At 38.4% G+C, this 27,852-nt stretch overlaps 2 protein-coding genes across 2 annotated transcripts in view; both read right to left on the bottom strand.

Annotated features, from left to right (window-relative positions):
- SLC12A1 (solute carrier family 12 (sodium/potassium/chloride transporter), member 1) overlaps positions 1-20,057 on the bottom strand; it is a 51,628-nt gene extending 31,571 nt beyond the window's left edge. Inside the window, exons 1-9 of the mRNA XM_010571866.1 lie at positions 20,023-20,057; positions 15,948-16,540; positions 10,404-10,538; positions 10,112-10,187; positions 4,664-4,759; positions 3,852-3,991; positions 3,277-3,387; positions 2,217-2,328; positions 1,595-1,722 (exon numbers count right to left, since the gene is read on the bottom strand). Coding sequence (XP_010570168.1) covers positions 1,595-1,722; positions 2,217-2,328; positions 3,277-3,387; positions 3,852-3,991; positions 4,664-4,759; positions 10,112-10,187; positions 10,404-10,538; positions 15,948-16,358 — 1,209 coding nt within the window. The 5' untranslated portion in view covers positions 16,359-16,540; positions 20,023-20,057. The remainder of the gene's footprint in view (positions 1-1,594; positions 1,723-2,216; positions 2,329-3,276; positions 3,388-3,851; positions 3,992-4,663; positions 4,760-10,111; positions 10,188-10,403; positions 10,539-15,947; positions 16,541-20,022) is intronic.
- A 2,881-nt stretch (positions 20,058-22,938) lies between these two features.
- Positions 22,939-23,187, bottom strand: CTXN2 (cortexin 2). The gene has a single exon (XM_010571864.1). It carries the CDS (start codon positions 23,185-23,187, stop codon positions 22,939-22,941), a length of 249 nt encoding a protein of 82 aa, XP_010570166.1.
- Between the last annotated feature and the right edge of the window lie 4,665 nt (positions 23,188-27,852).

The raw sequence follows: 27,852 nt of genomic DNA, 5'->3' as shown, positions 1-27,852 counted from the left end.
GCTGGTTAATTTAATTAGACCTGTTTAATGCATCTAAACATGCTCAGCAGGGAGTCTGCAGCCTGGAGGACTTGGTTATAGAAATCCACTTATTGCCAGACTGGAGCAACTGCAGAGAGCCAACGGGACAACTGCTTCCCTTGGTCTGCTCAGACTCTTTCAAATACCTTATGAAAGAAGTGCTGCTGCTTTGGGAGCTTGCCATGTATAGCGAGCACCATATATGGCAAAATAATTATTTTTGTTTGATAAAAGGATGGAGATTGTGTGAGGTTGATTCAGTCTTGCTGGACAGAAGTACAATTATTTTTGTTTTTTTAATTAGAAATGGAATCTTATAGACGCTATTAACGGCTCAGTTTCTACATATTTCTCTCTGTGCTTGGCTTCAAAAGCAGTCCTGAAAACAAAGGAGATGAGGCATGCAACTCAGTGTGAGGAAGCTGTCAGGGTTGGTAGGATCTGGTGAACTTGTAACTACTGTGCCAATACAGAAATAACAGACCTTTGGTTGAATCCTTAAGGTGTACATGACAATGGGTCTATATGATAATGCCAAATAACTTCATTTGACATGCTTGGGTTATCAAGGTGTGAGCCACATCTTTTTGGTGACTTTTTTTTCTTTTGGGGGTGGGTTTTTGTTTGTTTGGGTGTTTTGTTTTGTTTTGTTGTTTTTTAGTATTCGATTGTAAAACTTGAGTTATGGATACCCCTGGTGCATTTCTGAATTTCTTGTAATATTATGAAGTATTGCATTGCTCCACATTTACTAGGGATGTTTTACCAAATGCTTTGCTAAGCTTTGAATTACTTCAGCTTTGTGTTTGGCTTTAAACACTCTTTGCATTAAATACACTGTGCAAAGCCATGAAAACTAGAGGGCACTCACAGTTAAAACTAAATTCCTTTCGCTAATTTACCGGTATGTTTAGATACTAGAAATACCATCTTGTACAACTGCTATACTGCAAGAGGAGAGTGGGGACCTGACAGAATGGCCGCAGCAAGACAGTTGGGCAGCCTTGGACCTCCTTTCCCTTTCTCTTCAGACTCCTTTCTTTTGTCACAGCTGCAAACCTGCAGCTTTTCCTTTGAGCAGCAGTAGTGACATGGGATTGGGACACAGTTGCTTTCATTAAATGGTCTGTTTGCTCTGCCCTTGCTATGACCCTGAATAGAAAAAGCTGGTCTCTGCTGATTCTTGTGAGTACAAACATGAGCTTTACAGGTATGCTTTTTGGGATGATGTTTTAGGAGATTTTGCAAAATAAGAGTGCCAAGAGATACACATGTAGTTTCTTTTATGTCATGTGCTGCTAATGGACCATTAATGATATATTATTACAGGTTATTGAAACATGCTTTTAAATGATATAGCAACCCAAATCTAAATGCAGTAATTTCTGTAAATAGCATTATGAGAGAAAATGTGAACAGATGTTTTTAAATAATAAAGCAGGTACTTAAAAGTGAGAGTTTTGCTTCCCAAAATAAGACATGATTTAAAACTGAATACAGTGTTGATTCATAATTTGTTTTCTTGTTCTTTTTCAGCCTACAGCTAGTATTATGAAGTTAATGAAATACATACTTTCAGATCTCCTGAGATATTGGCTCCTGCAAGAATGCCAGTGGCAGCTGGGAAAAAAATGGCAAACACCGAGAAAAATCCTTCTCCACTTCTGAAATCTGGTCCAAAGTTTTCTGCAAATATCGATGCTGCAAATATAGGTGAAAATGAAATACACTACCAGGACTTGATTCCAAAGTTACTTAATGAAGGAGGTAAATAAGCTAGTCTTTCACGTCTGGACAACTGGGTTTGAAGCTGTCTCATATCATAAGCAAAGTGAATTTGATTTCCTTAGTCTGGTCCCCAGTAGGATGTACTTGTCTGCATCTCAGAGCTACAGGTCCATATTGAAGTGACAGGAGTGTCACTACAGCACTTGCACTTAGCTCTGTGTAAAAGTTTGTCTGTGCTCTGCTGATATATAAATGACTCAAGCTGCAGCTAACTGTGCTGTCAGCTTCAGCAGCAGAGAGACAGACTCAAAATTAAAGATGAAATAAATTCCCTTGGTTTGCAAGCTTACTTAAACTCAGGCAGAAGATCCTGATCTTGTGACCTTTTTCAGTGGAATCCTTAACTCAGTATGAAGCCAAAAAGAATGCAAACGTACTATTTTATGATAGATAGCAAGGTTACTTGCCTTGGTAATTAAAAAAGCCTCTTGCCTTCTTTTCGTTGTTGGTAGGAATGACTGTCCCAATAAAGAAGTTTGCAATGGCAACAAGGAGAACAACTAGAAGAATAACTTGTGCCTATTAATAGAAACAAAAAGAGTTTCCTGATGATTTTAATTTGCAGTGACTGTGGAGATGGCTGTATAGTAAGTTATCTGTATGTGTTCCCTATGACAGATTACTAATTTCTGTAGTTTTTGAAAATACCAGGAATCAAGATAGCTGAATCAGCTAATGATAACAGCAGATAGTTTTTACTAAGGGCGTTATGAAATATATAGTTCTAATTTAATTTTATGTTAGTTTCTTTACAAGAAAAAGCAAAACGAACAGCTAATGCATTAATATCAAGTATAAGACATTTTTATATTGTTATAAAATTTGTTTAGTTGCAGTGGGTTGTCACTTCAAGGGTTATAATATCTAATTATTTTTCTGATCTCTTTTACAAGTAGTTCTAGTCTGCATCACAGCAGAATGTAAAAATAAGAGTGCTATTCTGGACCTGATTTCAATAGCTGTATTCCACCCTCTAAAGTATTTCAATTTGAATTTCCATTTTGAGCTTTTTTTTACAGGGGAAGGAATAGCAGAAATCATTAGAGATTAAGGAATGGATAGCAAATAGAGCTCTTCTGCTGAGTGGGGCTTGAGAGAGTACAGTGATAAAACCATATATTGTTTTTACTACTGTTTATTCTGTCAAGCTGCATCAAAAATAAGGGCAAAAGGGGCACTTACCCAAGGCTCTAAATGATGCCATGAATTATAAAAATCAATATAATCAAGCTGTCTGCAGAACACAAACTTCCTCTTCCCTTTTAAATGTATGTTCAAGGAAGAGCATGGAGTAATTGTGCTTTCATTGAATGTAATGATTAAACTGCTATTGCTTTTAGAAAGATTAAGCATAAACTGAAACTGAGTGCTTTTAAAAATCCCACCTCCTGTATAGCATTCCTCACACACAAATGCTGTACAGTAGTCTAATATACTGCTTGCTTTTATGTTCTTTTAAAGGTTTACCTTTGCTTCCCATTCCATGCCAGCAACAGAGATGCCGAGAAGACATACAACAGTTATGGTACCTATTATTCTGATGTCATTGGACTCATCTACCATCAGTGTATCACTCTCCTGAAAGCAGTAGGAAATGTTTGTTATTAGAACCAGTCTTTCTCTGCCCAACTGGAGAGATCAGGTAACAAGGTGAGAGAAAGCAGGAGCTGTCAAAGTTTCAGAGATTTGCAAGACCGAGTGTTTGTATTTCATGTTCCACCTGGCTCTTCGTAGTTGGGGTTATTTGGCTGTCTAATTAGATGTCTGTTCCTTTTCTGATTTTGAGATTCTTGTTGAGAAATGTATGAGAGATTTCCATAAGGCAGAAATAAAGGAGAAGCACTCTATGGCATGTTCAGGCAAACCAGCTTCTTCCCTGCTAAAGATGTCCCTCAAGCCTTAGCTAAAAAGGTGTCACCACTTAAACAAATATATTATATTAAAAAACCCCCAAACAAACAAAATCAAAACAAACAAAAAAAGCCCCACAGAACAAAAAAACCAAAACAATTTAATCATATACATGAAACATCTACATTTACCTTAAGAAGTTCTACAACTGTTTCAGCAAATCCAACTACATACATAGCAACTGCCACTGCGTTCGCAAAAGCAAAGATAAGTCCAATAGATCCACCAAACTCTGGGCCTAGACTTCTTGAGATAAGATAGTATGCTCCACCTGCAGACAAAAATTATTGTTATTTCAGCACAGCTAAATGCTCAGGTTTTGCTCATTTTTCTCACATAAGCAATATTACAGGAATCTCTGCTTTTAGCCTAACAAACATAATCAATATTTGCCCTATATTAATAGAGGACATTGATAAAAAAAGGAATGTGCTTTGAACTGGTTCTGCCTTCAGACTTTTCTGTATGCCTTTCTATTGCAGAAATCTTTTTAGTGCATATTAGCATGCAAAACTGGACCTTCAAATAATTTTTCATGATACATAATATAGTAACACAGAGCAGAGAGAACGTCACTTCCAGACAGGTTCTAATTTACTTGGAACTATCCCAATGTTAGCATGAAAGACCATATTCTGTGGTACATTGTTAAAGCTCCTTCATAGTGATGCAGTGAATCTTTAATCTTTTTTGCACATCACCATAAATGGAGCATATTACTTTGTCAGTTAATTATTTCATCTCATCCCTCCGACACTTAATATTTATGTCAGGAAGTGTTTAAGATTATATACATTTTAATTTACTGTTGATCCATTGAGAGAGATTACTCTAAATACATTTATTATTGCTTTGCTTATAACACAGTTATCTCAATTCCGTTTTTTTTTCCTAATCCAAATCTGCAGATTTTAGTATTTTTCATGAGATCATATTCACTTACCTCCTCTTACTACTCCATTAGTGCAAATGGCAGACATGGAGATACCTGTTAATGTTGTTACTACTACACTCAGACCAATAACTGTGATTCCAAGACCTGAAAGATCCGAAAAGAAAGTATATTCAAGTGTATTCAAATACCTGTTCTGCTTAAATGATGTAGTAAGAACTTGCCATTTTCCACAGAGGTTAGCGCAGTCCAGTTATAACTTTAAGGCTCTGAAATGTACTAAAACTTTCATAAAATACCTGACATGCGCTTTTCGAGCAAAATTATTTACTTATCTTCCAAGGAGTGGCTGAAATGTAAGGAGTTGTATAAAGAAGGTATTAAATTGAAGATAATCCACTGATATGCATCAGTCTTTAAAATGAGAGGAAGAGATGCCTCATGCTCAGTTTGTCCAAGGATGCCCAACCTGGAATGCTCTGAATAAGAAAGACCTGCTGAAAGGTAACAGAACTCCATGAAAAGCCAGAAGCCATCCTTCACTCAGCAGTAGGCAGGAACATCTGAAACGTACTTCACAGACTGAACTGAAATCTAGGATTTATTAAAAGTGACAACTCAAACATGCCATAAATTGTGATTAGAGGTAGCTAGAATTGTTACCTTCCAGTTCCTTTAGATGTACCATTTGGTTTATCGTCCCTCTGGTTTGCCTCATATGAAAATAATACATAAAGACCTTTTGGGGCTTGAAAGCATTAGTAACCCTAAGATTTTTACCTCCACGGACAAACCCATTAGTTGCTATTGCAGAAGTTGACAACCCAGTAATTGAGGTTACCATCGTGGCGAGAAGAATTATGATTACTCCAAGACCTGTCAGTAATAAGAAGATAAAATATTTTACTCGTGTTCCATGATTCCTACAAATCATTCTCTCTTTAAATTGAATTTTCAGGCCAGAATCAGAGCAATAAACTGAAAAGATGGTTTGTTGACCACCTGCAGTTTGCAGAACATTTCCAAGGAGTCCATGTCATGGTAGTAAATTACTCCCATCAGTCTTCAAGCAGTGATTATTTCTGATAGAGTATCCTAACCACAAGTTCTCATGATTTTCAAAGGCTGGAGGAAATGAGCAAACAAGTGTCCCTTGGCATGGATGCTTATATCTGCCTTTAATATACATACTGTCTGTAACTGAAGAGATTGACACATTAACCAGTGCTCTTGTACGAATGCTGCTGTCCTTCATCAGTTAATTAAATACTGAATCAGAGAAAGACTGACTGTATAGTTTCATAGTGCACCAGGACAAAGAGTCTATTGGGTAGAGAGGCAAGACTTGAGTGTGAGCCTTCTATATCCTTACTTGCCAAGCTATCAAGTGCTGTGCTTCCCCACCCTCTCCTCATCCCCCTCTTTCCCTGAAAAAAGTAGTTTTACTCTAATACAAGACAAACATTTGAAAATGGAAATACTCCTTTCTAGATGCCATTTACTTTAACAGGGGACCTGTAATGTATAGTCTTAGAAAACTTAGAATATTTTTTTTTAGCTGATATCAAAACATTATATAATTAAACAGAAATAATCAAACATACGAAGATCAGTGATAGGTGATTAGTTATAGGTAAACTGGGTTTCAGTTTGAGTAAGACTGAAATCTGAGTATGTTTCCAGTCTTTGGCTATATGGTCAGGTTTCTGTTAACTTTGTGAAACTGCTAGAAACTAGAAACTGTATGAGTAGGAGGTGCCTAGTATGATTTAGAACGTAGAAACATTGGTTGGAACTGACTTCTGAAGGTCTGTAGCTCAGCCTCCTAGTCATAGCAGAACTATTGCCAACACACAATTACATCAGTGATAGCTTTGGCTAGCTAGGTCTTGAAAACCTCCATGGATAAAGATCCCACAGCCTCTTTGGATTACATGTTCCAGGGCTAGACTACCTGCTCAATGAAAAAGTTTTTCTTTGTGTACAAGCTGGACCTCCCAATCTACAATTGCAGCCATTGCTTCTGTTATATTTTCTGACACTACCAAGAAGAGTTTGGCTTTGTAGTTCCAGAATACTTTCTTGTTTCAAGTCAGGTGAAGAAATAATATGACATTTTTCTCTCAATTTTATTGCTTCTATTCTCACTCCTATCTATGAGAGGAGAGGAGAAAAAAAAATTGAAAAAGAAATGAAACAATTACAATTTGGTGCCAAACATGGAATCACTTCTTAGTTTTATCTGAACTTGCTAACGCTTATGCAATAGCTCTCTTGTTTCTGTAAGGTACATAGGTCTTCACTGTGGAACTGAAGATTATACATTGCTTGTAGCAATATTTATTGACCAGGTCTCGTCCAAATTGAAACTTGGATCCTACAACTGACATCCAGCTAGAAGTACTACAAACATATTGATTTATCTGCTGTATTTCTACCTTCTGGCTTCCAGATCAGATTCCTGACTTCAGTTCATACTGTATGGTTATAGACATCCAATCCTCGAATGAATGCTCTTTGCTGCTTAAATTATAGCCATGTTATCACAATCCTTTAAGATAGAGCAGTGTAATCTGTGAGATATAAATGATATATAACAGTGTAGGATATTTAAAGTGATTTGAGCCTCTAATAAATCATGTTTATCCTATTGATTTCTGAACTCCTACTATAGCTAGTCATGCGCCTATTTTGTATGCAGGTCTGTATAAAAAAATCCAAATGGTGATTCCTTTTGGTCAGCTACCATTACATAGAAGGATATTGTTAAACCATGCAAATTTTGTGCGCGAGAAGTGGCTGAATATGACTTTTAATCAGCTGTTAACTCTTAAATTGCATAAATTAGACACATTATTCTTAATGTAGTTTTAAAAATGTTTGGTAAGTGCATGTGCATCCTAAGGAGTACTTTTCCAGGATTTTCTATTGCATTTCACAATTCATATTAACATGTGTATGATAAATAGGGTCAGATATTTTGCTAATTCGATGAGTAATATCTGCTTCGGAAGGCTTTAATGTTAATTTAAAAAAATATTTTAACATTTAAGAAGAAAAGTGCATAAAATAAAGTGACTCAACCAAAATATCATTGTAAAATAACATGATATAACACAATTGTGATGCTCAGGGCCAGATTTTCAGTTAACATAAACTTGGTGTTTTTCCCCACCTTTGGCTAACCTTTCCATGTATAGGTACAAATATGGACTTCGGAGAGTCCCCAGGTGTTAGGTGGAAATACCAGACTAGTTTTGCACCTGGAACCTTGTCAGGACCGTACTGTCCCTTTTTTCCCAGCTGATGATAAACAGAGAACCTTGCTGGAATGTTATTTTTTTCCCCTGTAAGAGGTTTTGTCCAAGACGGCCTATCAGGATATGGAAATAATTGAGTTTTCTCTCTTTGGCCGCCTAATGATGGGCATATAAATGGTGCCCAGATGGTGGTTTAACTGACTCATTTAATTTCCATGTTAGTAGCTGTATCCAGTGAAATCCCTGAGCCTTGGTGATGATGAGCTTCCATCACTGCTCTCCTTAAGCAACTTGGCCAGGGACTTAAAGCTCATTGCTTATAAGACATTCAGAAAATGCATTGAGAAATTATTCAAATGGAATTTGATGTCTCATTTTCAGAAGTAGAACTAACCTCCTTACATAAGGCATGCAATTTTAAAAAGCAACAGCAGAGCAATAAACCATAAGAAAGGAGAGTCTGCTTATCAATGAATTAAAATGGTAAAATTAAATGTGAAAGCAGAAAGGCTGTAACTGATGTTGGTGCAAATTAATGTTAAAATCTGATTAAAGTTTAGATTGAAAACCAGACATATGGCTGCTAAGTTAAGTTGTTCTAAAATGAATTACTCTTGCCTATGGCTATTCTCACACCTCCAAACAAAGTAATACTTCTTGATGATCTCAATAAGTTACTAAACTGCCCTTAAAAACTAATTTTGCATGAAACCCCAGAGCAAAGTCTTGGCAATATTAAGATGCAGAATTTTCATGGCAAGGCATATACTTATGAGTGCCCTGGGCTGTACGCTCTCATTTGGTATGCATCATAAATTCAGCAAGCACCCTTTTGTCAGGCACAGTGCTAGAGCCACGCTGCAAAAGTAGTAAAGTTCTTCCGCTTAGTTCTGGATCTTTTATTTTTTTGTTTTGGTTTAGTTTGGGGGTTTTTTTCTATTTGTGTCTCTGTAAGTTTGTGGCTGGATTTTTTTCTTAATAAACATTTCAATTTTTTCTCTTTTTTTTTAAAAGCTCAGTCTTGCTCAAGTGAAACTTCTGTGAAGTTACTGTATTTTGTTGGAAATGAGACTTCAACCATGCAAAGTTCTGGAGAAGTTTTGATTCAGTGTTTCATTTCACTTCCATTAACAAGGAAGTGAATGATATTTATATTCAGTCTGAATTTGAGCACTGAGTTTTATCCAAGACCAAGAGAGTTGACGCCCCAGGGCCAGAGTTTGGACTCCAGCTCGTGTCTACTTACTATTTCCATTCTGTGAGAATCCAAACTGGAATACTTGCCACCCACCCTTTGGACTGCTGTTTTTCATGAGATTTGGGTGTCAGTCAACAGTTAGGGCCCCACTATTCTAGACTGTATGATCACGTAACAGAGTGACACTGCCATCGCAGTTCACATTTCTGTGCTTCACCAGAGCAGCAGCTCTAAAGAGGAAGTTGTACCACACAACTACTGATAAGTTGCACCTTACTGAGCTGCTCTTTAAGTTGTAGAGATTCTTGCAGTGTTGTGAGCACTTTCCTCGCTCACTGGTTTCATTGAACACTCAACAACATGCTGGATGGAGGCCTCGGGGCCCAGTTTCCCAGGGACTGGGATCTGTGATTTGGATTAATTAAATTGCACAATAAAGAAGCAAAGATACAGCACACAATGAAGTGTACTTAGTTAATTTATATGAAAGCTGTAGCAGAGTTTTTAAAATTTAGTGTTTTATAGTACACTAGTATCTAGTGCTGTGCTGTAGTTAAAAATAACAAAATCCTGATGAGATGAGATGAGACCTCCTTCCAGTTCTGTTTTCATCTTTGCAGAGAAGTGTGAAGAAGCGTTGTTTTTAATATGTAGATGACAAGGTTTGGGATTCACAGATAAGCAAAGTGTGAACTCTTAAAGGTTAACTCTGTATGCACATATTAGAAATTGGCGCAAGTCGTGAAGTTTACATCTGTTACAGGATCTAAATACAAATTTTACTAAAGCTTAGAAACATTCAAATGTGATGATCATATGCATAGTTAACAGATCTATGCCTCTAAGCAGTAATTTGGCTGTGAGTCTGGAAAATTCCAATAGTTTCGAGGATTAACATCTTTTGCCCTGGCAAGCATTTGAAAACATTATTTAGCTCAACATGCAAATGCACATCTCAGATTATATATTAATCATGATTATGCATAGTTTATCCTCTTTATCCCTTTCGCTGTTGAAAATGATATTTAATAAGATACGTACCAATTCCTGCTTGACCTACAATCCAGGAAAGTCGAATAAAAAGCATCACACCCCAAATATTAAGCATACATCTTACCTAGGTTTTAAACAAAAAATACTGAATTAGTGCAACGTTGAAAGTAGTGTTAACAACTGGAAGAGTGATAGTGTGCATCGTAGACTTTTTAAAAGCACCCCAAACATCCCTCAAGTCCACCTCCCTCTCTTACTTCTTGAAAGACCTTAGTGTTGCAGAACTAATCTTAAAGTTTATTTTCTTTTATTTTTTTAGAAATGCAGATAAGTTTCTCACCAGCACACCCTTCACCCATCCGAACTTGACAAATCCTGTTTTGTTTTCTTCTTCCTTGCTGACTGCTGTCTCATCTCCAGCGGTGCTTTCTCCATTAGCCATTCTCTCAACTGAGCCGGTGCTCACAGCTATGTTCTGAAGGATCACACAGAAAACAAATACATTTTTGTGCCAAGCAGTGGACACCTGGCTGCATAAGAGAGACATGAAATAAAGGAATTCCAAAGAACACCAGGTTTTACTGTCTCTGGAGTAGAGTCCAATATTCTGCTCACAACAGGCATCAGCAGGTGGGCTTGCTAACAGTAAGAAAAGATGAAAGAAATGCTTAAGCGAAGTAAATACATTATTAGATGATACTAAATTGTTTTTACTGTAAACTGTATTCAACATATATATTGTGTTGATATGTTAGTAGAGCATCTAACATAATGAGGGTCTCATGGTTGGCCTCTACATGCTGCTGCAACAATTTATGAATAATGCTAAGTGTAGAAACAGGGATAATTGCTCACTAGTGAAAAGAGACCTAGCTGAGTGCTGCATGGCAAAGTTATGTGATGAACTCTGGTGTTTTCTGTTGGATAAAGTACAAACATAATTGCAGCAGCAAATGGGTAACATATTCTTTAAAACAGTCAGAGAAATGCCAGTGAAATTAGTAAATAATACAGTAAATGAATAATCCTTTCTGTGGTTTAGCCACCTCTGGTATAACCATAGTAGGTAGGATTAGGAATTGCCGTATTTGTGGTGTAAACAGAATAAATAGCTCAGATCTTTAGATTGTTCACATCCAGTTGCAGACATAAATCTGTATTTTATCTCTTCAGCTCTTCTGCCCCAGAATCTTTGGGGCAATTTAGCATCATGCTGTTTCTTGTGGCTTGAATGGGAATTAATCATGGTACTGAGGTTGATACTCAACGTCATTGCTGCTTTGTTTCTTTTAAATTTTTTTTTATACGAAATTCTGACTGGTTTTGCAGGGAGTTGGGATTAGGTTAACTATTGCCAGGTATTGTTTGGGTCCTCTGCAAAGACCTTCAGGAAGGACCACGTACCTTGCCATGGTCTGGTAGAGGGTCACGAGCATGTGTCACTTCTGGAGAGGTGCTTTTAGGGTTTGGAGGGGGGTGAAGATATTTCCAGATTAACTAAACAGGTCAATCTGTGATTCTGTGAAACATATGAGTTTTTTTCATCTTGCTTAAGCTTCAAGGTTGTTTCTGTGTTTTGTCCATGGACTTAAAAAACCCCAACAAACAGAAACAAAACAGACATAAGACCAACTGTATATGATGCTTATGCTAATGTTTGGACTCCCCTCTCATGCATAGGGGCTCTAGCCACTATGATGCAAGGTTGTAAGACTGCCTTTGACACAGTAAATCCAGGATTGTGCTCACAAATGAGAAATAAGTGACTGGATAATACATTTTGACATGGATTAAACTTGGTGCCTATGGGCCTTTTGGCCCTAAGTGAAATGGGTATACAAGATCTATTGAAAGCCTGTGACTTTGACCTCCTGAGTTACTTAGATAATTTTGACAATTCTTACCCTAAAATAATAATGGCTGTGTTTGCTCAAAATACAGGAAATGATTAAAGTGAGTTAAGGAAGATTAGCCAAATAATATGAGGGATTTTTTGCTACAGTGGTTAGAATTTCAAAGACAAAAAAATAAAAGGGTTTTGGTCTTTGTACTTGAAACAAGTTGTTTCCTATGTACTTTGAATTAACTTGTGCTCACTATGCCATTATCATAAATTATGGCCTTAAACCTTCCATAAATGCATTTTAAATTGGTGTGCTTTAGTGAATGATTGGTTATTTACCAAGCAGCTGTACCTGTGCTACTCATGCATTAAGGATGTGGAATAAAAGTGACAGAATATTTTGAAAAGCTACCAAAATAAAAAGTTAACTGCTTTTTAAAAAAAAACCCAAACATTTTCCTTTCCTTTTTTCAGAACAGTTTAGACTTCATCTCTCCTGGGGCTAAAGATGATGAGCTCATCAAGTCTCCATAACAAGTGTGGAGAATAGCCAAGATGAAAAAAGGTTAGATGATTTCTTGTGTAGGGTAAATATTAAGCCCAAGTAATTATCACCAGCCATCATCTGTGAAATAGCACTTAGACTATTTTTTAGGGGTTTAATTGGTGATTTGTGGCTTAATGTGTGCAAAAACTGACACATCTTGCTAAAAGATGACACACATTTGACTCCAGCAGTGTGGGAACTAGATATTTGAAGTTCCTTTCAGCCTGCCTTACATTCTGATATTTGAAAAATTACATATTAAAAAACATATTAAATATTAATATTTATCTTCTGATGTTAAGCCCAGCATCAAAGCACAATTGGAATGCTTATGTGATGTTTAGCAATCTGAAGTCAAACATATGTCACTTCTTATCAGAATCTGGCAATGGGCTTTGACAGGACAGTTGTCTTCAACAATTTGAGTTTCAAAAAAGCTGGGGGTGGGGGGGGCGCGATTGCCTTAGGGTATGGTGCAGTAAGCCCAGATTTTAGTGTTAAAGTAAAAAGGAATAAAGCATCTTCTCCAGAACTGCATCTTGGGCTATTAGTCTAATGCCCGTACACACTCAGTGTGGCATTTCATCCCCTCTTTAGTGGTGGCTAGAGAGCCTGCTGCATGCTGGGGCTGGTGGATAGGCATCCCATCCAGCTGCACATACTGCTTTTGCCTCCTGATAGGAGCTCAGCCTTTTCATACCATCTTAGTTCCCTTCCCTACTAATCTACTATTTGGTGACCTTGTGTTTGTTTATCCTTCCGAATAAGCTCTGTAGACCGAAATGGTTTGTCCAAGGTCACAAAGTGAGTCCATGGGACAGCCAGGAATAGACTCTAGCCATACTAATGGCGGGTCGTTTGTTCCAGTGCTGTGGTTAGTGGCTCCCAGACCAGGGCCACAACTCACATAAGGGCAGAGTGGGTTGCCAGTGTAACAAAAATCCCATTACCTCTGTCATTCACCTCCCCATTTTGAGAGGTGTAAGATTATCCTTCTGTAAACTGGATACTGGAAAAAATCTGGGAACAACCAAACTAGAAGGTGCTCTTTTCTCTTCCCTAACAGTCACAACCTGTGAAGCAATTTTCTCTTAATTTTATTCTGGAATGGAATCTGCCTTCTTTTTAATCTTCTTTAAGTGAAAGCCTTAAAAAAACCCTAAACAAATTTATCTAATTTTGTTTAAAATAAACAAACCATTGACAGATGCAACAACAAAAAACGTGAATTTTCTGGTAATGGTCAAAACTGAGAATCCCTTAATGTGCTAATGTTCATTCAGCATTACGTTCAAAGCCAATACATAATTTTTCTCCTCTCTGCCCACTACTGAAGTAAATTATTTCTGTAAGAGAAAGTTTCTTCTGGGCATGGAAATGTGTTTAGTCCCTTGAGTAGCAGCTTATACATCTGCAAATGAGTAGGGATACCAAATTCATATTCTTCCCTTTTCACATCCACTTCGCATTCATTTTTGGAAATAAATGATGACCCAGGTAACCTGTTTCTCCTTTCTATGTAAGCCATTTTATGCAGGTCTGTGGAGACCTTAATTTAAATAAGTCAGGCCAAAACTAGGAAGCTGTCCTAATAACATCCTAAAGAATCAGGTCCTAATTTCCTAATGGCTATTTTTTTGCTTGATTTCGTTACTTTATATTAATCCTCCTTAGGACAGGTGAATCTCCAGAGAACTGGAGTTTGAACAAGATCTGGACCAGCATCCAAAAATCAGATGCGTGTCCAAACTATTCAGACCTCAGAAGTATGGAAAACTGAGTGGAATGGTGATGACAGCATTTTTTCTCTGGTGATTTCTCATTTCACTATTGCCCAACACAGAAAAAAGAATAGGGTTTTTTGCTGCATATTGACACTTTTAGTCTGAATCTGACTATAGAGGTGATCTCTCTCTTTCCTGCCCTGCCCTGCCAAGTGCACAATTAAGAACCTCAAAAAAGGTTTGATTTTCATTCTGTAAGTAGGTGTATCCTGTGTCTCTTCTCTGCTTTTTTACAGAGAACTTGGTATTGTGGCTTAAGTGGGAAGAGTCTAATTTTACCAAAGTCAGTAGAGTATCATATTATTCTGCTGTTTTGCAGTAGGTTTTTTAATAGTTTAACTGTTTCAAAGTGCTTAATCTAGTTGTTCTTGTCCCCGGAAGTTCTCATTACAGCTTTCCATGCTATTTATTTTGCATGGAGGTGATTCTTCCACATAGGGAAGTCAAGCCTTAAAAGATCTAGGTATCTACCTACCTGAGGCAGTAACACAGAAGTTAGAGAAAATCTGGTATTTGAGACTTCATATTACCAACTTCTCAAATTCTTTCCTGTGGAAGTTTTGAATGTGCAAACCCCAAAGGGTTATACCTGACCAATGTATATTCTTCTGGCAGGTAGCCATAGAGGGTGACAAAAGTGAGGATTATTGCAATAAAGGGTGTGTTTTGGTATTTCATTATTCATTTACTGTAGTGCATATATGGAAAAAAAAATGGAGCAAATGGGAAGAGTCTTCTAAGGGGAATTTTTTTCCATAAAATCCATTGGTCATATGTATCAATAATAAAATCCTACATTGTGTTAACCAAAAGTAGGTCCACTGAGAAGGGGAGATGAGGAACAGCCCTAGAAGATCCTTCAAAGGCAGGTTAGCCAGTTGTATCCTGTTTGGTAGTTGTCTCTGTAAGTGTATTTTACATGGATATAGTCCCATGTATTACATGAGAAAAGTCTAAACAACTCTTCTATGTGATAGATTAGGAGGAATTTAGCCAAATTATTCTTCTTTAATTGCTTTGTGTGTAGTCATTCAAGAGGCTCTTCAGATTCTCTCCAAATTCATTGGTATAATGAGCATGAAGGCCTAAATTCATTCACTGAATCAGTACCTGAAAACTGCTGTCTGCTATCCCTCTTCTGAGCAGTTTCAACCTCAACCCTTGTTCTGGTTTCTTTCTTCCCATTTAAATGGTTTGTTACAGCAATAAACAGGTAGTGCTTTGGATTTCTGATTAGCTGAAATTGCATTTATTGCACATAATGTTTTTTATAATACTTATAGATACCTGTATTAATGAATACAACAGAGGAATCTGTGAAACTTAGTTATGCATTGATGTTAAATTCAAGTTTAGAATAAGCATGAATTGTGTAGCTTGGTTAAATTATGAATTGATATTCATCATCTGCCATCCTAACACTTAAGTGAAACAGAAGAGATTCAGTAATCCTATACTTTTATACAAGATTAAACTATGTTTTTCTGCTGATCAAGTACATTACTATCACCTTTCAATAAAAATCTTTGCTTTGAGCAGGGTACAGGGCAGAAAACATACTGCAGCTACCAAAGGAAATACGGTAAGTGATTACTTGTACTTTTTCTCTTGGGCAAGGTGCATGAATTTAAGGACTTTCTCACATTAATAAACAGAATTAACAGCCTGGAAATGGAATAGAGAAAATTTGTATCTTTCCTTTCCACTTACCTTTGCCAGTTGTTCATGAATTTCTAATAAGCTTGGTCTGCTGAGCTTATTCCCACTGACACTGCCAGTGTTTCTATAATAATCGATTTTGGGAACTGGGTCCACTGTGTTATGGCCAAAAGTCTGTAGATAATACATTTTAGTATGAGTATCATAGGGATGTAAACTAGCTTCTGTTTTCTCCCCATTTTGAAGGAAATTGTCATATAATTCTCTTTTTCCTGGTCTGTAACTGATTCTCAGTCTGTTATGTGCTTCGTCAGTAAAAGATGTTTCTTCATAATGTGGTGGGTCAGAGCCCACATCCTCTTGGGATGTTTCGTTGTTGTCATGGCTCTCGTTAATTATGTTAACTTGAAACCGATTTGCATTTGGATCCAAGAATACGTTTGGCGAATTATTCATTGACATCTTCAGGGATGATCTTAGGTCACTGATTCGTTTACTCTTCTGTGGCTGCAGCTAGTTAGTTGCAGCTACAACAAAGGGTTTAGTGCTGTTGCATGTGAAATCTTTGCTCTTCAAGTAACAGAGTTCTGAGAAATTTTTCTTGAAATCTCTAAGCAGTCTTCTTAATGTTGTCTGCTGTGTTTCTGCCATAAAAAAATATAAATAAAACATTTCTATTAACTTTCACAGTTAGATAAATTTTCCACCATAGGCTCTCCCCCACCTCACCAATTTTCCATGAGACTGTCATCCTATGACTTGTTGAGTAAAAAAAATAGTTGATTCAGAGAATGAGTTTGTGGGGATGTTTCTTTCCATACGTGATGGATGCACTCAGCCCCTTAACCAAACTAGCGGTAGTTTGGTACAGGCTCCAAAGGAGGTAGAGACCTAAGCCATAAATGGGCTAACAACTCCTCTGGTTTCAATCTGTTCTCTGAAAACCCACAAAGGAGCAGAGTGACACAGTGAGCATCGATGCATATGAGCTTGCAACACCGATCATGCGATTAACACATGAATAGCGGGTGGCTTTTCCAAGACTCATTTATCAAGGAACAAAGAAAGTTGTGGGTACAAGGAGTCTCATGCATACCTTTTCCATCGCATGTAATTTGACTACAAGCCAACCACTTTATTCCATAAATATGACAGCCTAAGTGAGCCTTCTTTGAGCTCTCCTGGCTAGGTAGCCTGGCTGCATGGCGGTGATCTCCCCTTGAGCCGGGACACCTCTCAAGGTTGCTCCTCGAGGCAGAGAGACCTTTTACCAGCAGCAGATCTTTGGTAAGCGACCAATATCATGCATAACCTCGTAGTATGTTAACTTTGATTTGTGCCTTGGTAACTTTGATTTGTGCCTTGGTAGTTTTTAATCATTGTTCAAATGATTGTGCTGCACAGTAATAGAGTGCACCTTGCTGTCGAACTTTGTTAAGTTGCACTTTTACATGTTAAAACCACTTTTACTAATACCTTTGACAGTGATTCTTTAAGTGATCTAAATCACACATTCACGACAAATTGGCGTAGTCGGTAGGATCCTAAATCAGGATTCACGACACCGTCTATATAAAATGGACTTTGGATCAGATTCTAAGTATCTAAAATTGGTTTTCAAATATAGTATTTCTCTTAATAATTCAATGTTTAACTGAAGCCAGTGAAAGTGTAGGCAGTACAAGGGATATGACACAAGATTCCATGAAGTCCATTTACTGTTTATGTTCCACTTAAGTATTATGATACCATGTATATTTCTCTCATAGTCTAGAATTAAATTTGCATTAAAAGCTTGAGTCAAATACATTTTCTTTTAATAACTACAAAAGCTAGGCTTTAAATTTTCAGTAGTTCCAAGATGGCAACAATTTATGAGCAGGCAATTAAGATACAGCAAATTATTCATTTTTTTATGTAAATAAAATTTATGTAATATGAAGGAATAAATAGACAACTGAAACAGATCCAAAAATAGCATTGGGTTTCCTAAATTATAATGGAGGACATAAATGACTATGGTAAAGTAGTAATTATTGAGAAATATTAACAATAGTCCTAGGCATTGGAAGGTTCATAGAATTTTACTCTCAATTTTACATTTGTGCACTCAAAACACCCTTTAAGATGATTTGAAAGAAATTGTTGTAAGTCATAGAATCATGCAGGTTGGAAGGGACTTTAGGAGCTTATCTAGTCCAACCTCCCACTCAAAGCAGAGGGAACATTGAATGTAAATCAGGTTACATAGGGCTCTTACCAGTCAGGTCTTGACATCCTTCAAGGGCAGATTCCACAGCCTGCCTTGTCAGCCTATTCTAATACTTATTTGTCCTCAAAGTGGTTTTTTTTCCTGTATATCCAGTTGGAACCTTCCGTGTGTCACTCTATGACCATCACCTCTCACTCTCTTGCTGTGTACCTCAGTAAAGAGCGTGGCTCTGCGTTGTCAGTAACCTCCTCGTAAGTACCGGGGGGCTGCTTAGGTTCCTCTAATGCCTTTTCTTCTTCTCGTTAAACAAGCCCCGTTCCCTTATAGGGCAAATGGTCCTACCCTTCACTATCTTGGTGGCCCTCCATCAGACACACAAGTTTATCAACATCTTTCTTACATGGGCAGGTGTGGGAGGGACCAGTAGACAAACTTAGAAACTGGGTTCCAGGTGCAGTCTGATGAGTGCTGAAGAGAGGGGAATGATCACTTTGCTTGATCTACTGGCTATGGTCCTGTTAACACAGCCCAGGACACTGTTCACCTTCATTGCTCCTAGGGCATGGTGCTGACTCCTCTGTGGCCTGCTATTCACCAGGTCCCTTCCAGGAGAGTTGCTCCCTGCCAGTGAGGCCCCAGCCTGTATGGTGCAGGGGTTTATTCTGTCCGAGCTACAGGATTTGCATTTGTCCTTGTTGAATGTCATGAGATTCCTGTTGGCCTGTTCCTCTAGCACATCTAGGTCCCTCTGAGTGGCAGCCCATAGAGAGATGAACGGATGATAGCTGTACAATCTGCTTCCAACCTCCACTTTCCCACACAGACTCCCTCGAAAAAAACAAACAAGCAGACAAAAACCCCAAGAGCAAAAGGGGTACTTATATTTAAGGCCTTTCGTGGGTTAAGTAACCTTTGCAGCAACTTACAGGATGGCCTATATGGCCCTGAAATGAGCTATTGACACAACGGCAATCCATATGTCTTGAAACATACTTCTAAGGAGATAAGGGAGTGTGATTGTATAGACCTGTATAATTCAGTAGGAGTCCAGGTCTTTTCAAACTGACTAAAACAGAGCGTGCTTAGACATTGAAACTCTGCAAGTGTATGTAAAAGCAGAAAGTTTTAGAAACAAAATATATCTCTATAAAGAAATATATGAACTGAAAATCTGTGTAAATAAGCCCATTAGAGGCATTTTTTAAAGTTTTGTGCTTTCATAAGAAGTTGCACTAGATGATCTCCAGAGATTTTTTTCCAATTTAAATTTCTCAATGATTTTGTGAAATGCATTTGGCCCTTTGGCACTGAAAGAGAAAATACTGCATCAATATTTATACCTCAGCAATGTAAATTTTCTCTAAAATCACATATCAAAATTATAATTTGAAGAGCTAATAATCAAATGTCCTCCATCTTCAGTATGAGATATAGCTAAAGCTATTTTCTTGCTTCTTTCATCAGCTATAGATTATACTCTGCTATCACCTCTCTTCTATGATACCACTTTATAACCCTCTTATATTTATGTTGGTTTTCCTGCTTAATGTTTTCTAAGCCTCACAGCAACATGTTATATTTACTCAGTTCATTTTACTTCTGCTGGGTTTGGATGATCAATATTATTATTATTATTATTATTACTAATACTACACATTTCTGATCATAGATAGTGTTCTGCTTCCTTCAGCCTTTTAAAGTTCTAAGGAAGTGTTTCATCTTCAGGCATGAAGGAGCAAAAATCTTTTGTCATTAAGGTCAGTGAAACTAGGGTTGTTTCCATCTCTGTGATTGAGTGAAATCCCAATTCTTTGATGGCAATGAGACTTTTGCTACCAAGTAAAATGATTCTGTAATTTCACTGCCTTATTTCCATAACATTACTATTTTGCTATGAAAAGAAAAGTCTCTTACCTTTCTGCTGTTCTTGAAAATAATACTTTGATTTTCACAGTGTATTTCCAGAAGTCTCTCCACTGTTATTTGCTATTAATTTTGTGTTTAGTATTCAAGCATTACATATAAATGATCAAGTTTACCTTATTCAGGATAATTTAACTTACCATTCAGTCCTGTGCTTTTAGGGAAGGACAATCTGCCTCTTTTATGCATGCACATAGTGTGTCCCTCTCTTTGAGGCATTACAGACTCTACCTTATTGGCCAGATTTTTCTCCTGCTTAATATACTGAATAGGCCATCCAATCCCTCTCTTTCAAAACATTTCTAGATGGTGATTTAGAAAGGCATTCTAGCTTGTTAACTATTAACCAGCAAATGTACCTATCCATTACAATTACTGGGTTTATGGCATTGCAAAATTTCTAAAGGGGCCTGAAAATACTTTTGTTATCTCCATTTCCCTCCCAGCTATGCCTCTGTGCATGGATCATGATCTCCCTATTTTTCAGTTCTGCATATATAGTAACAGAGCTAACGAGAGTTTAGGCTTCTGCTCAGTGCATTTTATGCAGAAGAGATTCCAGTGAAGTCAGCGGCATCAGTCATTGGTGGGTCCTCTTGTCCCACCTGTGGTTTTGAACCATTTGCTCCTAACCCCGTTCAAAGTTTTACTCTGTATATGTAAGGAAAACCTTTGAAAAATTATGTTCTGTGTATTCTTTCTGGGAAGGCCGACTCCCTTGTCTTTTGGAGGTGCAGAGAAGGGCAGGCAGGAAATGATGAAGATTTGTAATCATAAGGGAATTTGATAATTGCTTCCAGCAATAGATTGGGTCAAGAATAAAAGTTGTAAGACAGTATTGGAGTTCTTTGGGTATGTTTGCTGTGTTTGCTGTGTAGTTTAGAGATAACTGAACTATATTTAACTCAGATAACTTAAGTACCTTCAGCACTCTAACCTGACAGCACGGAGCTCAGCTGTGCTGATTAGGTGTACATAAAAAGAATGGCAGTGTCAGATCTCTGCAGTGGATGATCCTATCCAGCAATAACAGATCACATGAATCAGCGTACTGATAATCTACCTTTGATTTTGTGGCTAAATTAACTAGGATAAATGCAATATAATGAATCTCTGAGGGTCTGGCATCTTTTATTATGCAGAATCTGAAGCAGTTTGAAAGCTCTTACATTCACAAAATTGTTTATGTTTTATCATTCAAATGGACCAGTGTAGATTAGTGTTGGCTGTTCCTCGCTTATATTCTTCAGACAGGAGATTCATGTCCTTCCCTGTACAATCAAGTATTTCATGTTCCAAATGGTACTTGAGTTCTGCTGTTCCACTGGCTGCTTATGCCTAGTATGTAGGGCAAAAGGGACAATATATATTTTTCAGAATACATGCAAAAGAAACCAACTGCTGTAACTGATCTCCTTGTCTTTGCTCCTTGTTGCAAACAGAGCTGTTTAGCAAAAGTGACAGTGCTTAAAATTCTAATGCCAACCTTCTTAAAAACTGAATTGAATTTCTGTCAAGTACTGTCACACTTGCTAAACAGCTGTGTATATGAAGGTCACCTTGAATACCCAGATTTGAGTCTCTGCTTTAACTGTTCTTCTGCCTTGATAGGATCTCCTAGGACCAATTCTTCAGTTTGACAGTCCAGATCATACACTGTGCAGAGTTGTAGGAGCACAAACAGAAGAACCCGCTACGGAGAAGGGCTGGAGAGTACAGAGATCTCCAATCAGCTCTGGCCCTGTGTCTCTTTCAGGGGCTGGGTACAAATGGGTATGCAGCATGACTGTCTCTGCTTTGGCCTTGCCAAGCTGGTGTAATTACTGCAGGGAGCTGTTAATCAGACAGTTTAAGTTCCAGTTTAAACTGAATCATCTTCCCTAACCAAGTGGAGTAAAAAATTGACATGCCTTGACCAATTCAGCTAGGCTGTAAGATTGGTTACTTAACATTCACTTTTTCTCTTTCACCTAAAATCTTTAATGATATGGGAGACATTGGTGGACTGGGACTGTGGTGGTGTTGGTTCAGGCTGGAGTTCTGAGCAGGTAATATATTTTGTATTGCTGAATGTTTGTAGAATCAAAAATTTCCTTAATGATGTTTGTTTCCTTTCCACTAATTCTGTTTGACTTTCTGTCACTGTAGAGCAGGAGAAGGGAGACCTATCAAAAAAATACTCTCATATGCACTACACACTGTTTGCAGAGGACCACATCAAGTTTCACACAGGAGAAGCAATGTACACTTTCCTTGTAAACAGTCAGTAGTACAGCACCTGCTCTTCTTGGAAGGTGAGAGCTGAGTTAGCAATTGATGTGATCTTTAGCTTTCCTGTTATTTATTATTGGTAGTGCATGGACCAACCCTTGTTCCTCTCATCTCAGCAACATGGACACACACCTCTTGTAGGCACCTCCTCTGAGCCACAACCATTTGTTGTCCTCCACTTTTGCATTCTCAGTATACAAGTACAGTCTCTGACCTTCAGAAAATGGTGTCAGAAGAGGGAGGGAGTTACCACTTAAGCATTCACCACCATTCATGAGCCTATCTTTTGTCCTTCACTTTTCTCTCCAGCCTATCATGAGACACAGTAGAAATGAGATCCTCCTCTGAAGAGGCAGATATCATCTGATTCTTAAAATACTTTTTGGCTATGATAACTTTCTAGTGAATTGTTTATTGTAGTATTTCTTTGCTGTTAACCATTTCTTATCTACCATTCCACTGTTCCTCAAATAAAAGCAACATGAAGTACCTTTTGAGTTTGCAACAAATATTTATTTAACAAAATGGATGCCACCAACATATCTCCAAAATGCAAGTATGTATAACAAATGTAACAACAGTTGGTTTCCAAAATGAAATCAACATCAAATTTAAGGCAGGATATTCTGTGAATTTTCATGCAAGAGCATATTCAAATGTTCCTTTATCCAACCCCTCAACTTCATCTTCCCACGTAGAAGAAGGCATACTACTGTAGGGGTCTAGCAAGATTTTGAAGCATCTGATAATTAGAAGTCCCAAGAAAACACACAAAATCCCCACAAAGGCAAAGCCAGTTTTTTGCTCTAAAGTCAGAGGGAAGGCAGACATTTCGTTGACACTCATGCTGGCTGAAGTGTTGCTGCAGTAATTACTGCTCATCATTGGGTATCACATCCTGGTGACTCTGTGGGATTTTCACCTCTATTGCTTCTTTGCCTGCATAGAAAAGTAGAATCAGTTTGGTTAGGTCTAAATAGGGTGTGTATATCTGAGCTGCAGCACACGAACGTTTGGAAATGAAAACCAGCTTGGATTTTAGTAGCACCCTGTTGTTTTTTCACATGTAAATTAATGTCATAAAATCGCGACTTTTAGCCTCTACACACCATCCACTTACTGGCATCTGTGATGAGACAGCAAAGTCATAATTTTCTGGCTTTCTGTCTCCTCAAAACAGAGCAATTTCAGCACATGGCTGTCGCAAACAGTGTTTTGTCCGACTGGGCACAATCCTACAGATTCTGATTTGGCAATACTCACCAAGGTCTCCAACTGGAGAAACCAGTATGTTTTGTGAAATGGCTTTACACCTCAGTCCTTAAACTAGTTAAACTCGCACTGACCTCAAAGGGAGTTTCAGCCAAATAATGTGGATTTTGCTTATGTAATTTAGCTTATAAATCTAAATAAATAGATACAACTTGTAAAATAAAACATTGTGTGTGCAATTTTAGTGAAGTCTTGGGCTCCATTTTCAGAAAAATGCTGTGTGCATTTTGAGCTTGTAAGAAAGTGAGCATATTGGTAAAATTGTCCCTTCACCTTCCTCTATACACGTCCACTCTTGTGTACTTGAGGAAGGATTGGTGGGAGAAGAGATGTAACAGAAGTAAATTCCCTTCCCTAAAGCTTGCTCTCATTTGTTTCTTCTATGTGGTCTTCCCCATTAAATACATACACATCCTGCCATTTTTACAGGCCTAGCAAACACCAGGACTGACCATGCTCCTCGTGGAGCTCAGGGGACTGACCCTGATCTGTGTCCTAGGGAGGCAGGATGCTTGAGCATCTCCAGCCCGCCATTGCCACCAGGAGAGCTCTGTGTATTTCCAGCCAGGAGAGACTTTTATTTTTGTCATTTTAAGATCTTATGTATAGATTTTAGTTGGGGGTGGGAATCGTTTTGCTTTATTTTAGGTTTTCCATCAGATATTGAAATCGCATCTTTCTTTTGTCTTTATAGACAGCAGGAGAATTGGAAGGACTGGGACATCAGAAGTGCCAAAGGACAAAGGCATTTTTATTCTAAGGTTGCAGCCTGAGGTTTTTTGGCTCTTGCTAACACCTATTTAACTAAGGCACCTTGGGAAAACTCTTTGTTAACAATTCAACCGTCTTTCCCCCCAGGGAATTCCCAGTATCCATTTATTTCTTGGCAGAGTAATTAGGCCACTCAGAGCTCTGTGCTGCCATGGCTACACTGCTTCAGGTACCTGTACTGCTAGCCAGTTTAAAGGGAGCTCCAGTATCTCTACTCTATACTGCAGTCATGGCTGAAAGTAGCTGTATCCTGACTTAGCCTACAATTAATAACAACAGGGAAAGTAAAAATAAGATTTGGTATTCCTGAGAAGACAGAAATGGACAGAACTTTTATCCTGTTCAGTGTCTCCTTTCTCACTTCAGAATTTGTGGGATTTTTGAATATTATCCTAAAGAATGAAAATTTTAAAACAAGGATTAAAAGAGCAAGGCACAAGTCGCTTTCTTTTTGCAATAACCCTCAATATAGTAGGTATTAAATAATATGGTTTCTTATCACAGTCTTTACATGTTTGCCAGAGCATAACAACCAACATTCCGTTTATTCTATAGAGCTGTGTATGAGATCCTTCCTTGTTTTGAATGCTATTCTGCTCTTTGGGTCATGCTGTTTTAATTCCTGTTAAGTTGGAGAAAAGATCAAGATACGGCCTATGGGAATTAGAAGTAATGTCAACAACAATCAATATTTATTTTCTGAAAATGTATCACAGATAAAGCCCACCTGCTGTACAGATTTTCATTGGGCATACTTCCAATTTTTCTATTAAGTTTGACCTTCTGTAGGAAAAAAAAAAATCACAAAGTTCAATATCACAAATTTATGTCACAAATCAGTTGATTTGAACAAGAGCCAGTCAAGCAAAAAAAATACCTTCCAAAAGTCCTAGGACACTGGGTTACAAAAATTAAATTAAAGGCTTATACTAGAAAATGATATCTTGACACTACCTGGGAAAGCCAGACCCAAACCCCCAGTTGCTATCTTGAAAGACACAGAGAGAAATCATAGGGATAGGCTAGCCATGGAGAACCCTGCATTTGAGCTGAGTCCAGCAAAATATGTATGTGTTTGAGGTGACGTTTCTTCACGATAGATAGTCATATTCTAAGAATATGACTTCCAGTCTTACTAATTTTGCAGGTTACACACTGGAATTAGTGGGATTTGTTTGTAGAATTTGTGCTTGTCAGGAGACGTTATGGGACAGATCTCTGTGCAAGGCTTGACTGATGTTGAAACAGGGAGTGGTAAGAAATGGATATCTTAGTCTTATTTGGCAAGAGTTTGGCTGAAAGCTGCATGAGAAAACAGTGGGCATTTTGCTGGGGGGGAATTCATTCTGGGAAACTCTAATATGCAGCTTTGTGTTCTCTTCCTTGTCCTGAATTTCGGAAATTGTAACTGAAGCCTTAAAGTTCACAGAACATTTGCTCTAATTATGTATTACCAAAACTGTGTTACCAAGACTGACCTTGAGTGCCTTTTTATTGTTTTCACATTTTAGTGCTGCATACCGGTTAGATGTCCTCTCCCAGTTAGTCAGATATCCTTTCATCTGCTGCAGTGTATGTGTCAAGTCATGAGTCAGAAGACTATGAATACTAATGAACATGGCCTGGATCCAAAAATCCTTGAAAATAACCTTTAGGGCAGTATGATGGGGACAGGCATTATATCAGTTAGAATCTGCAGAGTCATTTTATAGGGGCTGGCCTCAGACTGATCTCTCCTGACTTTTCTTATAGGTTAAGACTCTACTCATCCTTTGATTCATTGCCCATATAAAAACACTGGCATAAAGAAAGGCTCCTTAACATCCTGCTGTGAAGTGAAAGGCCATTGGAGGCCCTTGTGAGGCCAAAGAAACAATTGGAGTCCTAGAGAAAATAGAAATGGGGAAAATTGCTTAGCATGGAGACCACTGAGGTAAGGAAAATGGACATATGAGCTGGGGGTGCTGGCTGCACCTATAGAGGGTGAAGGGGAACACCATGGCCACTAAGTATTGTGGGGCAGCTGGAAAAAAGATGTTGAAATTCTTAGTCTAGCAGCATCATCAGGCCAACTCTGCTAATGTTTGGTGTGGATTGAAGATCCCAGCCCCAGCTCTTTGGTGGTCTGGGTGTCACTTTTTTCAGACCTAGCCTTTACCCTCATGTTTTCAGAGATACTGAGAAGATTAAGAAAGTAGCCAGTAAGTGTTAAATAAAGACTTACTCAATAATCTTCCTTGCATTTTGGGTTTCAGTCCTTCCCTCACTGAACCCCCTGTAGTTTTTGGGAGTTTTTGTAATGGCTCAGTACTGGAAATGAGTACCTTTAACGTCTGCTCAAGCTGGGAGCATTCATCCTCTTGACATGATTAAGTCTCACATGCCCAAAAACTCACTTCGTAAATGATAGTGTGTAACAAAATGGACTAAATCAGTTGCCATCTGTTCTCCCCTTGGATGTCTGCAGCCCAACTGCTGGCTCGTGGATCTAGTCATTCTGAAGGTACTTCAAATAGCTTCAGTCCTGAGCCTGTGTTTGAGTGACAGCAAACCAGACTTGAAAAGGTGTTAGCGTGGTTAGGGACATAAACAGGCATCCTCTGTGAGTTTCAGAAACACCTCATTTGCACTTAACTATCTGCTCAAGGAAACCGAACTGTATTCCAGGAATGCTATCGCAGGAATTGGGCATAGCAGGTGGTAGGGTGAAAGGATTAGCAATGGAGAAGACCTAATGAAATATAAATTGGCATGAATTTGGAATTCTCCAAAGGGTCTGAGCTATCTGAGTTAACAACACATGGCCGGAAATGCTGCAAAAACAGCTCTATGATCACACAGCCAACCTGTCATGCTCATGTGCACATTGCATGCCTGTATTCTCTAAATTGCTGGGGAGAAGACTGTCTCTTCAGGGTACAGTTTATAAAACCACATACAGGGAGGTGTAAGGTAGGAAGGCCAGGGCATGGATGCCCAGCAAACAAAGGCATGGCTAACTGTTCCGCAAGGAGAGCAAAGCCCCACGAAACCAGGCAGTGTTTTTGCAGCACAGTTACTCAGGGTGCAGGCAACACTTTTTCACATAAACGGCACTCCCCTGCAAAGAAGCAGCAGCCGGGCAGTGACACTTCCAGCATTCAGACAAGCAATGAATTGCAAAAATGAGATTTTCTCCTTAGTAAATACACAAGCCTGGAGTCTGCATTGGATAAGAGCTCCTGTGCCGTGAATTCACGTGTGGTCTAGATTTGGATACTATAGGGAGGCAGGAAAATAAAACGTTCACTGGCATCATCCTTAACTTGTGGACGTGGGAAAGCGTTGCCTGCTTCCCCGGGGATGGAGGCTGCGAGAGACCGAGCACCTGCAAAGCAATTGTTGCTGTAGGATTGCGCGCACAGCCTTCGCTTGCATCGGCCCTGCTCTCCCTGGGAGTGCAGATTGACGCGCTTACCCTCCCTCTGCCCCTCGGCCGACCGCCCCCCGCCCGTCCCCGTCCCCCCC

This window comes from Haliaeetus leucocephalus, unplaced genomic scaffold (genome assembly GCF_000737465.1).
Source record: "Haliaeetus leucocephalus isolate CR32 unplaced genomic scaffold, Haliaeetus_leucocephalus-4.0 Scaffold339, whole genome shotgun sequence".
Classification (NCBI taxonomy): Eukaryota; Metazoa; Chordata; class Aves; order Accipitriformes; family Accipitridae; genus Haliaeetus; species Haliaeetus leucocephalus.
Note: the sequence above shows the minus strand (reverse complement) of the source record. Positions and strands in the feature narration are given on the sequence as shown.

Bases quoted from the DNA above. Each gene is read 5' to 3' on its own strand.
- CTXN2 (XM_010571864.1), bottom strand. From the start codon at position 23,187: ATGATGAGCAGTAATTACTGCAGCAACACTTCAGCCAGCATGAGTGTC.